The 14,470-nt window shown below is 50.3% G+C and overlaps 3 protein-coding genes across 3 annotated transcripts; 1 reads left to right on the top strand and 2 right to left on the bottom strand.

Annotated features, from left to right (window-relative positions):
- Positions 1–1,192: 1,192 nt before the first annotated feature.
- COCVIDRAFT_93803 (hypothetical protein) lies at positions 1,193–2,658 on the bottom strand (the record flags this gene model as incomplete). The annotated part of the gene is made up of 2 exons (XM_014703186.1): positions 1,193–2,565; positions 2,619–2,658. 2 exons carry the CDS (start codon positions 2,656–2,658, stop codon positions 1,193–1,195), a joined length of 1,413 nt encoding a protein of 470 aa, XP_014558672.1.
- A 949-nt stretch (positions 2,659–3,607) lies between these two features.
- COCVIDRAFT_93740 (hypothetical protein) lies at positions 3,608–4,651 on the bottom strand (the record flags this gene model as incomplete). The annotated part of the gene is made up of 1 exon (XM_014703185.1): positions 3,608–4,651. One exon carries the CDS (start codon positions 4,649–4,651, stop codon positions 3,608–3,610), a length of 1,044 nt encoding a protein of 347 aa, XP_014558671.1.
- Positions 4,652–6,733: 2,082 nt separating this feature from the next.
- On the top strand, positions 6,734–14,161 carry COCVIDRAFT_24842 (hypothetical protein; the record flags this gene model as incomplete). Its single annotated transcript, XM_014703153.1, has 4 exons — positions 6,734–7,154; positions 7,205–7,590; positions 7,656–11,557; positions 12,457–14,161. The coding sequence occupies 4 exons, from the start codon at positions 6,734–6,736 to the stop codon at positions 14,159–14,161; spliced, it is 6,414 nt and encodes a 2,137-aa protein (XP_014558639.1).
- Positions 14,162–14,470: the final 309 nt, after the last annotated feature.

Raw genomic sequence — 14,470 nt, 5'->3', positions numbered from 1 at the left:
ATGAGGTCAAGTGTAGATTAGAGATTGGTGTTCATGTGTAGGGACTTGGATACTGGTAGCCTATTTTTCTATATTTATGAACGTGTATGAATGAAAACATCTTCATCTTCGAGCTTTGTGAATTTGTAAATTCCCACACTCGATCGTTATCATGAGCAGTGATGTTCGATGTAGCAGTAGAGTGGCTTGAAACTCACATGTTGTATTCGGAGATATTTGGATGGCCAACGCGAGGTTCTGTGATTGTATCATGCTCTTTAAACGTCTGCTTAAATTCATGATATGATGATCTGATTACATATAGTCTAGATACGTTTGAACCGCCACCATCTCCTCCTCCTCCTCCTTCATCATACTCTAGCACCACCTACTCCAAGTGCCCTTACAACCCGAGACCTCTTTCTCACACAAACATCTTACATCTTCAATCACCCTTCTACCCTCGGTGGACCTTCCAATATCATCCCCTCGCTCCCGACCCCTTCATAATGTTTTGCGCACAACAATTTGTCCCGCCTCCATATGCTGAACATACATTTTTCCTAGTTCCAATCTCAAAACTCTACATCCAAAATTTTCGATTCAGGAGCCGCAGCAGCTTCGTATTAAAAGATACCACGAGGAATTCTTTTAAGCACTGGGCCTTTTTGAAGACTTGAAGGATACGGGTGTACAATCTGCGGGATGACGGTATCAGCTATAGAAGGACTGGCTGCAGCGTACTTTAGATACGAAAAGACAGGGATAGGAGACTTAGGTATGAGAAGAGCCTTAAATTATCTATTAATCGGTGGTTGGGCTGGTAGTAGATGGATAAATTGGTGGTTAGCTCTTGTAATTGGGATGAGGTGTCAGAAGGGTAGTCTGGGGGTGTGAGGGACTCTATGGAGTGGCATGTTAGTTGGGAAATGAGAGAGAATAGGTCAAATCTCTTCTAGTGATGATAAAGGAAAGCTTCAGAATACGGTTATAATATGCTGAGGAGGGGGTTTGAGATAGTCAAAATTTTAGTCATCAAGATAGCGTCGTCTCTACTTATTTCTATGTATCACTCTGTTCATTATATTCCTTCCTCCTTATGGCGTTTAGAACCGAGATTCTGCGGGCAGATTTCGACAAACACTCTCCAATATCCTCAAATATACCAAATCGCGTAACCCCACACAGTTATTCAACCCCAGCACCTTTCACCCTAAAACCCCTCAGACTCAAAATACCCCCCAAACCCCTTGACAACTCCGTCTACAAACCTATCCTCCAGCACCCCTTCCTGCCAGCAAAACCCAATCGTCAACCCCCCATCCGCACCAGACACAACACTTGTATTTAGCGGCGCCCCAAAAGCCACTGCACTACGACTAAACGCCATCCTACCCACGCGCCACTTCGCCTCTTCATCCCCAGCACCACGCATAAACCTGCCAATGTTTGAAATCTCAAACGCGGCATCCCGAGGTGCACCAATCATACTTTTGAAGACAGCGGCGACATCGGGAATTGCGCCGAAGAACGCGACGGAAGTGTAGGGTTCACCTGATGGCGAGGGGTTGCCGGTTAGATACTTGGATATGGCGTCTGCTGTGTGGCGTGCAGCAGGCAGTCCAAGCACGGCGTCTTCCGACTCGGAGGCAAAGTGTGAACGCGGTATTTGAACTTTGATAGCGTCGATGAAGCTGCCGATTGCGTTGGTGGAGTCTCCTGATGGGAGATTGAGCCAGGGGCGGAGGTTGATGGGTATGATGCCTGTTAGGGCTTCTGTGGTTGGTGGGAGGGCGTCAAAGAGCGCGTGGGCGAGGGTGGCTTGGAGACCGGCTGTTACGGATAGGTTGCTGGACTTGCATTTTTGGGCGAAGGAGGTGGAAGAGGTGGGGGAGAGGTAGAGTGTGCGGTAGTGGGTCTGGCAGGGGAGACGGATGGAATCGCCGGTCCATTCTTGGAGGCCTGGGGTGCGGTGGTCGACTGGGTTTGGGTTGAGGGGGAGTTGATGGAGTTGTTCGAGCGTTGGGAGGAGTTGAGCGTTGGGTGAGGAGTGGACGAGTGTGGTGATGTTTGACAAAGACTCGCTTGATGAGGAAGCTGCGTTTAGTGCTTCGCTGAAGGATTTGTGGAAAACTAGACCAGCTGCGCCATCGCCGATGCTGTGGTAGAAGATGAATGAGGCAGTGAAGTTGAGCTCGTTCTCTGCATCTCGGAGAATGACCAGGCGCCAGAAAGGCAGTGTGCCGTAATCGGACTTGAAGTCTATGTTGTGTTGCTCTTGAAGTATCTCGTCGAGTTCAGAGTCCTCTCCGATCTCTTCCAATGGCCGTTCTCGAGTCAAGAAAGTGACAGAGCGTGTGAGATCAATTGTTGGTAGCTGGACCCAGTACGAATCTGGAGAGTCTTCGTCGACAGGAATGGCTGACAAGATGGCATGTTCTTGTATCACACATGCCAATGCAGCGTAAATGACGCGTTGTAGATCGTACTGAGCAGCAGGTTCGGATACTCCGTAGTGTGCAGATAAGCCCACATTGTTGAAAAAACCTAGGGCGTGAGAGACTGCGGAAAGCTGTTCAGATCGCCCTGTTTTTGTTCAGTTACAACTTTATGTTGACATGTGATGTGTGGCTACCAACCCAGCGAACGTAGTTTGAGGGGCTGTTCAATGTCTCCCATATTTGATTTGCTGTTCACTTGTTTACTACAAGGCTAGAAGTAGAGGTTGATGTCCAAGTTCTTGGGACTTTATGTAAACAATGTCAGTTTGCTCGCCTTATAGATATATCAACTTGCACTTGTATTAGATGACAAGGCTGAGTAATAATATTCCCGCACATTGTTTCGCGGGGCTGTTATTATGTCCTTTGTGTAAGTGTGAGATCCTTCGGAGTACAGTCTAGCACTAATGTCAGGCGGGACACTCGTTCAATCCCACACTCTGTAGTGCATCCGTTACCAACACCGCCTCCTTGGTCAAGATGACCCTGCTCAGTGGCGATTGGGAAATGCTAAAAAAAAACCAAGGCGTGGCGCATGAGTTGTGCATTTTCCTTCCTGTTAATTCCCAATGTAATAGCTGTGTGTATCCGCTTCTCTGCAGGTAAGCTGACGAAAAGGCGCAAAAATGCTCACTTAACTGGGGCAGCCAAAGGATTGCAGGGAAAGGATAGACCAGCCGTGTAATCCAAACTTAAATCAGCCAAAACTACAACTCCGTGTTTGCTAATCCCCGATGTAGCTCAGTCGCTTGACCGGGATGTTGCAGTGGGGCTAATACTAGCCCCTGCTAACGCCGATCTTTGCTCAACTAGGAATACTGAGCGTTGATATGTCAATGCCTAGTAGGTTTGACTAGTATCCTACGTGGAAGATTTTGGCCCGTAACCAAAAGATGAATGCCTATGCAACATTATTGCCAAGCTTGTTGGTGTTGAGAGCTGCAAGATAATAGAATGATTGATTTCTCGTAGACGATACTATCTATACAGTGAGGCTGAGGGAAGCCGTCCAAGTCTAGGTAATGCCACCATTGAGTAAGTATGTTTGTTTTGGAACACGAACAGTCTGGCAACGCATCACCTTAGCGTGGACTGGCATGTGACAGAAGACCGGGAGATGTTACCCATTATGCGATGTCCTTGTCAGCCCTTGTACTTCTCATCATTCTCTTGAGCCAGGCGCGCTTAGCAGCAATTGCTGCACCAGCCACGGGCACTTCAGGGTTGTCAATGGCATCAAATAGGTGGATGCCTCCCGGCCAGACGTGCAGTTCACACGAAGAACCAGAACGCCACATAGTCATGGCGTACATGACAGCAGGATCGCGGAAGACCTCGCACTCTGCAGCATCAATGTATGCTTGGGGCAGATTGGACAGGTCAGTGGCCCGGGATGGTGATTGATAACGGGAAACATGTTCCGTGTCGCGCTGACCGGCCAAGGCATGGTTCCAGGCGGCACGATTGGTAAGGCCGTTCCACGGCACACCGTATTCAAACTGACGGTCCGAGACACTGTTACACCTGTCGTCCAACATAGGCGAAAGAAGCATCTGGGCTTTGATAGGGATGGAAGGATTTGATCTGTCGCGTGCCATCAAGCAGGCAGCTGCGGCAAGAGGGGCACCGCCTGATGAGCCGCAAACAATGATTTGAGCGGCATCAATCCCCAGGTCTGCAGCGTGCGTCGACATCCATACGATACTATCGTAGCAGTCCTCAGCGCCACCAGGAGCAGGAGTTTCGGGGGCTAGGCGGTATTCGACTGACGCAATGGCACACGGCACATCTTGCACCAGGTCGACAAGTGAAGGAATGGTGCTGAAGCGGTCACCTGAGATCATTCCTCCTCCATGCACAAAGAACAAGACTGGCAGAGGGCCCCGTGCTGCCGCAGGCGTGAAGACAGATAGAGGAATAGTATGGCCCTCTGAGCCTGGAACTGCATGCTGTGCATGCGTCAGATGTGGATGGGACTCGAGTATCATGTCAAGGGTCACGCTCAGGTCGAAACTCCGCATAAAGGCGACGTCCAGCTCTTCCGGCAGCAGCACCGAGTCGACAATAGGCGCCAATGCGGCATCGATGGCTGGCCGGGGCAGTGTGATGCGTGGGTCCAGCCGGCCAGCCTGCGAATAGGGATAGGGATAGGGTGGTGGCTGCGAGCTCATGGCGATAACGAAGTGCTAGTGAGCCACAGGTAGATGTGTGCTTGGACACGTACATGTATGTGCAGTGCCTCTCCGACCTATGCAGACGGTTGTATTTGCGCATATAACGCTCGGGCTAGGGGTCTCGATTACACGTGGATTAGATGAATGGACCCGCGACCCGGGGGCTGGACATGCGTCAGCCTTACAGCAGAAAGACATGGTCCCGAAGCCCCTTGCAACGGCCCGCCCGCTGTGCCGGTCAGAGAAGCAAGTCCGCCGCTGCGCATGGCGCCCAAACGCCACACACAAGCGATCTTACAGTCAATGGAGGCGTGGGGGGAAAATGTGTCGATCCGAGCTGACCTGAGCCCCTTGGCCTTGTACGTATGATGGAACTAGTAGCTGCTGCATTGAGAAGGTCGAAAAGTTACGAGCAAGATTGCACAATCCTTCGCCAAGCGAATCAACTCAACCATCTGCCGTGAGCACATTTCAACGTGAGCAAGTTTTGCCTGCTGGATTCTACTGGCGCACTTCCCGTTCGATATGGGCCCGTGCGAGAGCCGAGTGGAGTTTCGCGGCTGCGGCTGAGTTGGACCAAGATGTAGGCCAATGCGAACCGGTTCCAGTACTGAATGCTTACATACGCCTTGGAAAAAAAGGTGTTGGCTTTGTGGCGTGTTCTGTACAACGTAAAGTTCTGGCTGCCTTATTAGTCGTCATTGTACTACTAAGTATCAGGCCAGAGACTGAATGAACTTCCGAGTCACATGCAAGGGCTGTGGAACACACAACCGGCTGTTGGAAACTACATTAGCCAACCTCGAGTGGTCTCTGGTTTCGTCACCACTGATACTACCTGTAGAACCACTGTCCAAAATTGGGCCTGTTACATGATAAAGGGCACAGGCACGTAGCATTTGTGATGTTGGGTCCATGAGTTGCATGCGTATGCCTGAAGAGATTTAGCGTACTGGAGGGAAGAGCTATTCACATTCAGCTCAAACTAGGCAAGCCATGACCAAGCCCCTATGGTGTCTGACAGGCCGGCAGTAGCCGCTCAAGTCGTCAGTTTTTGTGGTTGATGTTTTTTATTAGAAGCGTTGAACATCTGCCCCAGCAATTAGCGTCAGGCAAGCATGGAAAGAATAAGCGACGCCATACCTACTGAACCACTCAAACTGAGCAAAGAAGCATGCCGCCCTTACTAAGCAGATGTGTATAGCCTGGATGTAGTACAACGCTGCGAAGCGTTGGTGTGTTTGGTGGCTTCGCGATCATCTTGCTGCGCTTGGCTTTCGCCATCTGAACATGGGTGAGCTGTCAGACTGCAGCCGCGCGCATGCAACAAGCGCATCCCCGGTGTTGGTGTGTTGTTACAAGTTAGAGTTACATGTTTGTGGCTGGCATGCAGTAAGCTTCCTCTATGATCAGAGTTTGGTTGCAAGTCACTGCGACGTGTCCATCACCGCCATGCACTAGTCAGGACTAAGGCCCCTGCCATCCCAGCCAGCCGGCACACCACCACACCACTCCGCCCCTCCCTGTCACTGGACGCATCAACGCTTTCGCTTGCTAACCTTCTCATTCCTGAGCTCGCGGCTTGGCTAACGAGCAGGTGAATGCAAACTGATCCAGCACCATGATGCCCTGAGCACACCGCAGCTGTTGCTGTACCCCCCTCCTGTGTCAGATAGACATGTCAGGTTATGCCGCTACGCATAGCAGAGCCTCATTCCCATTGTCTGCTGCCTCATCCAGACACAGGGCCACCAACATGCCTAGCCACTACAATTACGCCTACCGGGGAACTGACTGTCAGCTCTGCCTGCGCTGAGCTCTGTGTTCCAAGTATGAACACAAATCCACATGCTCTGACAAGGGCCACCAGTTGTTACCCCATTTAGAGACTCATGTGATCCTTGCATCTCTTTCTCCACCACCAGCTTCCAACTACTCAACTGTTTAAAGCGTCTCAAGACCACGCCAGAAGTCTGGGCACATACTCCAATCATCCCTCTGTTTTGGGAATCAACTCATCTATTCATAATCATGTACAGAACATCTGACAGTCCCTCCGTCGATTCAGTGCGAAGCCAAATGCCTCCACCATATACACGCCATGACAGTTCAGTCGGACTCGGCCTGTCACTTCAACAAGAGGAACCAACCGTCACCATCACTCCAAGCCCAATGAACAACATATCTAATGACATCCTTGAGATCATGCACGAGCATGCGCTCAACAAGTTTAATGACTCCAGAGAGCGATTGGCTGCTGGGAGGGAACATCTTTTGTCGAGGATTGACACTTTTGTTCAAGCAGGTCAACGTGTCGAAGCATGTTTGCCAGCGTTTCCTTTCAAGTCAGCCAACAAAGTCTACAAAGTGCTTGGCTCTCTGCCAGACAAAGCTGAAGAGTTGGCTCTCGAGAGGCTGCACAGAATGTGTACAAGAATCAAGCAAATCTACAAGCCTGGAGCGAGAGTGACAATCATCTCAGACGGCATCACATACAATGGTAACAAATCTCTCAATAGTACATAGGAAGCCTGCTGATGTAGATTCTAGACCTACTGTCGATATCAGATCGCGATACCTGGGCTTACGGAGAAGCTCTACGAGAGATGGCTATTGAGAAGAAATTCACTTCTATTGCTTTCTCCCGATTACGAGACTTACTCGAATTTCCACTGCCAGAAAAGATGCGAGAAATCACATATGTTGCCAATTGCACAAACTTCAGACGGTTACTCTTGAATGAGTTTGGAAGGCCGGATATCGACATTGACAAGGAGATCACAGTCAATCCAGATACGAAACTGACATATCTCGGCTACCGCAAATTCCTGGAGTCAGATCTGAAACACATATTCAACACTGGAGAGAATCGTGGCCGCAATCAATACAAGAGAGACGTCAAGTATCTCGCAAAGGAGATGCTCATGAGGGGCTATGTAAGTATCTTAGTTTCCCATTTGAAAAGAAGGTTTCTAGGTTACAATGCTAACAATGACTCTAGGCGTTTGCTGGAGCAGTGAAGAAAGCGTTCCCAAACCACGTCAGACTGTCGATACACGAATCGATTGGAGAGCACAAACTGTCAATCAGCCTCTTAAACACAAGGACTGGTTACACTACTCCATGGCATTGCACCGTAGCTCAGCTGGCCGATGGAGAGTGGGTTAGCGCTCCCATGGGTGAGTTCCAGCAGGATCCACGTCTCGAGCTAGTCTACGAGAACGGCCGGCCCAGCTACTTCAAAGAGCAGTCGCAAACGACAGACTTCCCCGAAATCAATGAGACAACTGCAAGCTACCTCCAGGCTCCGAAACTTTTCGACAGCACTAAGAGCGGTTATTCTTCGCCAAGTGCGATGTCGTTGCGTAGTGGCTTCTCGACTCCGCCTACATCCCATAGCCATTCACCGCTCATTTCCTGGGTTGAACCTAGCGATAACGCCAAACCTACTCAGGCTCTTTCACTCAACGATGCTGATGAAATACCATACGGGCGAAGACTTATTCCTCAAATCATGGACCAACTAGCAGCAGTGGACCCTGAACGCGTTGTCTTCTCTATTGCAAACGCTTCAAACGAATCCCTAGAGTTCAAAGACATATCTGCCAAAGCCTTTGTAGAAGCTATTGACAAGACAGCTTGGTGGCTCCAAGAACAGGTTGGGCAGTCAGCATCGGTCCAGCCCATTGGCTACATTGGCCCGCATGATCTACGTCACATTCTGATCACTTACGCCTGCGTCAAGGTCGGCTATGCTGCCCTTTACCTTTCTCCTAAGAACAGTACTGAAGGAGCATTGGCCGTGCTAGAAGCAACTCAGTGCCAAATCTGGGCTAAAGCAAGTGAAGTGGCAATGGTGCCTCTTGTCGAAGATGTTCTACAGAAACGTCGGATGAAGTTGCTCGAGATTCCACTACTTCATCAACTCTTGGACGCAAAGGGTACCAAGCCATTTCCCTACACAAAGAATTTCGATGAGGCTTCTACTGAGCCTTTCTGTTATCTCCACACGTCGGGTTCCACAGGAGTTCCGAAGCCCATTCCTTGGACTCACGCACTCATTGGAACGATGGATGCAGTCCGTTTGCTCCCCCCGGTCGATGGCATGGTTCCTTGGACTGCTGACTGGAAGGAAGGCGACTCGATATACTCATCTTTCCCCATGTGTCATGGCGCAGGGATCATCATGGACATTCTGATGCCCGCCCTTTTTAGCCTTCACTGCGTGCTTGGGCCGTCTGGCGTCATCCCAAATATCTCACTGATTGAGAAGCTTGTCGAATCCTCAAGAATCAGCATATGGAGCATGGTACCTTCGCTTGTCGACGAGCTCGGAGAGACACCAGATGTGTTGGCCAAGTTCCAATCATCACCTTCCAAGTTTATTTGCGCATCTGGAGGTCCAGTCACTCTCTCAAGTGCTGGAAAGGTCAACAACGTCATCAGAGTGCTTAATCTAACTGGAACAACGGAGGGATTATTCATTGGCAACCTTGTAGTAGACAGAGAAGACTGGTCTTGGTTTGCTTTCCACCCTTACTCTGGGTTCGAGTTCAAGGAAGTAGAGCTAGGAGTCTTTGAGCACTGGGTATACCGCAATGAGCATGCATCATTGTTCCAAGGTATCTTCCACACATTCCCTGACAAGTCCTTTGTCAACTTCAAGGACTTGTACCGGCAGCATCCTGAGAAGCCAAACCTTTGGGCTTTCAATGGTCGTAACGACGATCTGATTATTTTGTCCAATGGATACAAGATTTTGCCCCTTGAAATCGAGGCTCTCATTGGCACGCATCCTGCAATCAATGGATGTCTGGTTGTGGGCAGCAACAAGGCTCAGGCCGGACTCCTCATAGAGCTGAAAGACCCTCTTTCAAAGGACGAAGAGATGACAGAGAGTATCTGGTCTCATATTGAGACGTCTATGTCATCGTCGCGGCTTACCGTGAAATTATCGCGAGACTATGTTGCTTTTGCTCAGCCCCACAAGCCGTTTGTCCGTACTGATAAAGGTACGGTCAAGCGCAAAGCTACCTTGATTCTCTACGAAGACTACATTGAGAGGTTCTATAGCTCTCGGGAACAGGAGACTAGCTTTGTGGTTGATACCAGTTCTACAGCGGCCATGCAGCGTTCTATTCGGGAGATTCTTGCGTCGTCTCAACCCGCTGTTCGCGACGCTTCTGTCGATGATGACTTGTTTGCACTTGGCCTCGACTCGCTTGGAGTGTCAGCAGCTGTCAATGCGATCCGAGCAGCGACCAAGGGCTTGAGCAAACTCGCTCCCCGCCATCTCTATGCAAACCCAACTCTAGCAAGGTTCAACGCTGCGCTTGAAACAATGATGGCGGAAGAACAAGGCACTACCGTTGCGAAGCGACAGGTGCAGAGTCAGCAAACAAGGATGCAACAGTTGCTCGCACGGCGTAAAGCACACCAGTCTTTTAGACTAAACCCTTTCGATTACGTCAATCCCAACCACTACATGGGACTCATGTTCTACTTCCCTCTTCGCTCGGATACAACTTTCGAGGAGACCTTTTCCAATCTGCAAGCGGGACTCGACAAGACTTTGGAACTTATCCCTGCCCTTGGAGGGAAAATGATAGAATGCTCAGAACAAGAAGTTGGCTTCACAAAAGGTGATCTCTGCGTTTCAATCCCACCTTTTGGCTCTCCAGCACGTCAACGTCTAGTATTCAAGGATCTGAGCGACGAGCTTCCATCTTTTGAGACTCTGCGGGATGGCGGATTCGTACCGTCCGCCTTCAAGGATGAGCAGGTGCTGAGGCAAGATACCTTCCCACAGCTACCTGCAGACATACTTGTTGCGCAAGCCAACTTTGTCAAAGGAGGATGCATTCTGGCTGTCGATCTGAACCATTGCTGCCTCGACGGGGTTGGAGCCGTCCTTGCTGTCAAAGCATGGGCTGAGAACTGTAAGAGCCTGCAAGGGGATGCCTCGGCCTCCTGCGAGTGGTTCGGTGCAGAGAGCTTCAATCACAACCTTCCTGAAGTTCTTCATGAACTGGAGGGATATGCGCGACCGGTGGAGGAGATCGACCCCAGTGTGTGGAACTTTTTACCATTTGTTCCATCGGATGAAGCTCTCGCAAAGCATTCTTCACAACAAACTGAGTCGGAAATGTCGCTGCTCAAATATACCCTGCACTCAGTATGGCCACTGCCTGCTGCAGAGCGGAAGATGGACACGACTTTGTTTCTCATTCCTCCCGAGAAGGTCCAATTGTTGAAAGAAGATGTCGCGAGAGAGCCGGGACTCAACGGTTCTGTGCCCTCCATCAGCGACATTGTTCAAGCATTCTTCTGGCGCTCAGCGCTGAGGGCCCGCTACTCTGTTGCAAAGAACAGCGGCCGGGAGTTCGATGCCGACGAGTGTTCGATCTTGGAGTTGCCCACTGACGGTCGACCATACTTTTCGTCTCTGCTTCCGTCCACATACATGGGCAGTCTGCTTACGCTCAATCGTACCAGCATGCCCATAGAGAAACTTTGCGACCAGGAAACGAGTATTCTGCACGTTGCGCAGGTGTTGCGCAGTTCCGCAGCGCGTATGACGCCTTCGTTAGTCCACGATGCTTTCACCCTGCTACAATCACTGCCAGATCACTCCAGGTTTTCTACGGCTAACATGGGTCTCGACCACATGCACGCCATGATTTCCAACATGATGCTGTTCCAGATGAGTGAGATTAGTTTTGGTGGTCGCTACTTTGCCAATGGCGGCTCCCCAGAGACAATGAGGCCTCAACTTGAACGAGGCAGCGGACGATTTAGGTTTCTGGTAGTATATCCACTGAAGGCTGATGGTGGAGTGGAGTTGGCGTTGGGTACTTTCCCTGAGGAACGGGAGATGCTTGCATGCGACGAGGAGTTCACAAAGTACGCACATCTGGTGGATGTGGCCAGTTGCTAGTGCAGAGGTGTTGGATTTAGAGTGGCGAACAGAAGTATTACACAGGCTGATATTTATTTTCTATACTTTTCAACTTGTATTTCGGATAGGTTTACTCCACCCTCCATTGTACAGTACATCAGATTATGGATCATGCACTTCTTTTCTCTTTGGGTGATTTTTGTATGCAAAATATATTATCGCAATATAAATCGTTCATAACAAGACACTCAAGCTTTGGAGAGGTGAAACCCAGGGCAAAGCTGACCACTAGCTTACCGTAGGCGGGCGCCCCGTCAGGCGTACAGTAAGGGTCGCCACGAAACCCGGACAGTAAGCAACATCACCGACCTAATCTTAATCTCATGCACAATAGGCTCAGCACGGCGCAAGGATAGACGTAAGGCACGTTTTCCGCCGTAACTGCGCCGGCTCACCACATACATGCGCACGAGCAGGGGTGGTTGTCTACGCCACAACACTCGCAAATGTGCTCAATTCCTACCAACACCGCGGGACCCACTTGCATCTGCACCTGCATACCTTCTTGGCTCTGTACTCCCCCCATTCCCTTTTCGCCCCCCGCCTCCCACTGTCACTATCCTACCAAGCTATGTTCAAGCGCCCCTCCCCCGTCGTCCCCCCCTCCCCTTTCGCTTATTTGCTCAAACCCCCGACCATCTATCTTTTTTTTATATTAAAACGGAAGAACTGACTTGGTGTTTGAAAGCATGGTGTATACCTCTCGATCCCCATTCTACACTGGGGAGTCCTCTTATTCCCCTTCTTCTTCTTCTGCTCACTCTCGTGCTTCTATCGAGGAAGAGCCTCTTTTATCGCCGTCCTCCAATATGTCTGCGTGTGCGGACGAAACTAAGAATGGCAGGCCGACTGTTGTTAGTTCGGAGCAACAGGAGGCTAATTCGCCTTTTAACGATGAGAGCCAGGAGGAGCGCCTGGATTCTGATGCGCAGGCTGGGGTGCAGGCTATCGAGGCTACGACGATGGCGTGGACGAAGACGAGTTTGGTTGTGGCGTATATTATGCTCTGGCTGATTTACTTTGTCGAGACGCTGCTGGGAGGCACGGCACTCGCTTTGTTGCCTTATGTCACTTCAGCCTTTTTCGCTCACTCGCTCACGCCTACTGTCAGTATCCTGAGCAGTGTTATCGGCGGCGTTACGAACCTTACTATTGCCAAAGTCATCGACGTCTTTGGTCGGCCACCTGGTCTCCTGTTTTGCCTGGGCCTCGGAACTATGGGGTTGATTATGATGGCTGCTTGCAATGGCGTCGAAGCTTATGCTGCTGCTATGATTTTTCATACTGTTGGCAATAATGGGATTCAGTATATCATGTCTGTCTTCATTGCTGATACGACGAAGTTGAAGAATCGGGGACTGATGCAGGCTCTCATGAACACGACGGCGCTGATCACGGGATGGATTGCTGGACCTGTTGCTGAGGGATTTCTTGGGGGACCGGGATGGCGTTGGGCTTTTGGAATGTTCTGCATTCTTGTACCGGCTGTGGTGCTGCCGTTGTATGGACTGCTTCTCAGCAACTACCACAAGGCACAGCGTCTGGGCCTCATTCCTGAGCGCAACAGTGGTCGCAGTACGCTGCAGTCCATCATGCACTACAGCCGCGAATTCGACGCTGTCGGTCTCATTCTGCTCTCTGCCGGTGTCGGCTTGTTCCTCCTACCTTTCAACCTGTACACCACCCAGGGTCGAGGCTGGTCATCACCACTAGTTGTCAGCATGCTCGTCGTCGGCATCGTCCTCATGATCCTCTTCGTCATCTGGGAGCGATTCTTCGCCCCTGTCTGCTTCCTCCCCTACAGCCTCCTCCGCGACCGCACCGTTCTGGGCGCCTGTCTCCTCTGCACCTCCCTCTTCGCCAGCTACTTCGTCTGGAACAGCTACTTCGGCTCCTACCTCCAAGTCGTCCAAGGCCTCAGCGTCAAAAACGCAAGCTACGTCACCCAATCCTTCACCGTCCTAAACGTTCTCGTCGCTCTCTCCGCCGGCTACGTAATCCACCGCACCGGCCACTTCAAGCTCATTTCCATCGTCGTCGGGCTCCCCCTTAGTATCCTCGGGCAGGGCCTAATGATTCACTTCTTAGCTCCAGGAAACATTGGGTATATAGTCATGTGCTTCCTCTTCATCTCCATCTCCCAAGGCCTCCTCATCATTACCGACGAAATCGCAATCCTCTCCGCTGGCTCCCACGACAACGTCGCTTCCATGCTTGCCATTGTCAGCATCTTCGGCAATATCGGCGGCGCAATCGGATACACCATTGCTGCATCTGTCTGGACGGATGTTCTGCCTTCGCGCCTCATGCAGTATTTACCGGAAGACGATCTTCCCAATCTCGTCATGATTTACAGTGATATTACGACGCAGCTTTCTTTTCCGATGGGGTCGCCCACACGTATGGCGATTCAGCGTGCGTATGAAGTTGCATTTACAAGGTTGCTCTCGATTGCGACGGGACTTTGTGTTTTGGCTGCTGTAGGAATTTTCCTTTGGAGGAATATTAATGTTAAGGAGATTAAGCAGAGTAAGGGTCATGTGTGGTAGATGGATATCGGGTCTGTATAGAGACATAGTATTCCTTTAGAAGTCAGTTGAATAACTGTTATAGACAAGCATGCTGCAATACCCTAGTTTACCGTGATACCTGTTTTTCTTCTGCAAGTTTGAATCGTTTTCTAGCGCATTTTATAAGCAGATGTACGTGGTATATATCTATCCTAGACCAGCGCGTTGTCCTAGCACATCAGCTTCTAATGCTGAAAAATATGTTTTTAGCGGCAGTGAGGGAATGGCTAAACAGGCTGTAAAGGGTCAAATTAAAGTAAGAAGGTGTGCGTTGGGGCAGTTTCTCCG

Source organism: Bipolaris victoriae, assembly GCF_000527765.1.
Source record: "Bipolaris victoriae FI3 unplaced genomic scaffold scaffold_24, whole genome shotgun sequence".
NCBI lineage: Eukaryota > Fungi > Ascomycota > Dothideomycetes > Pleosporales > Pleosporaceae > Bipolaris > Bipolaris victoriae.
The sequence above is the reverse complement of the archived record's forward strand: the minus strand, read 5'-3'. Positions and strand labels throughout refer to the sequence as shown.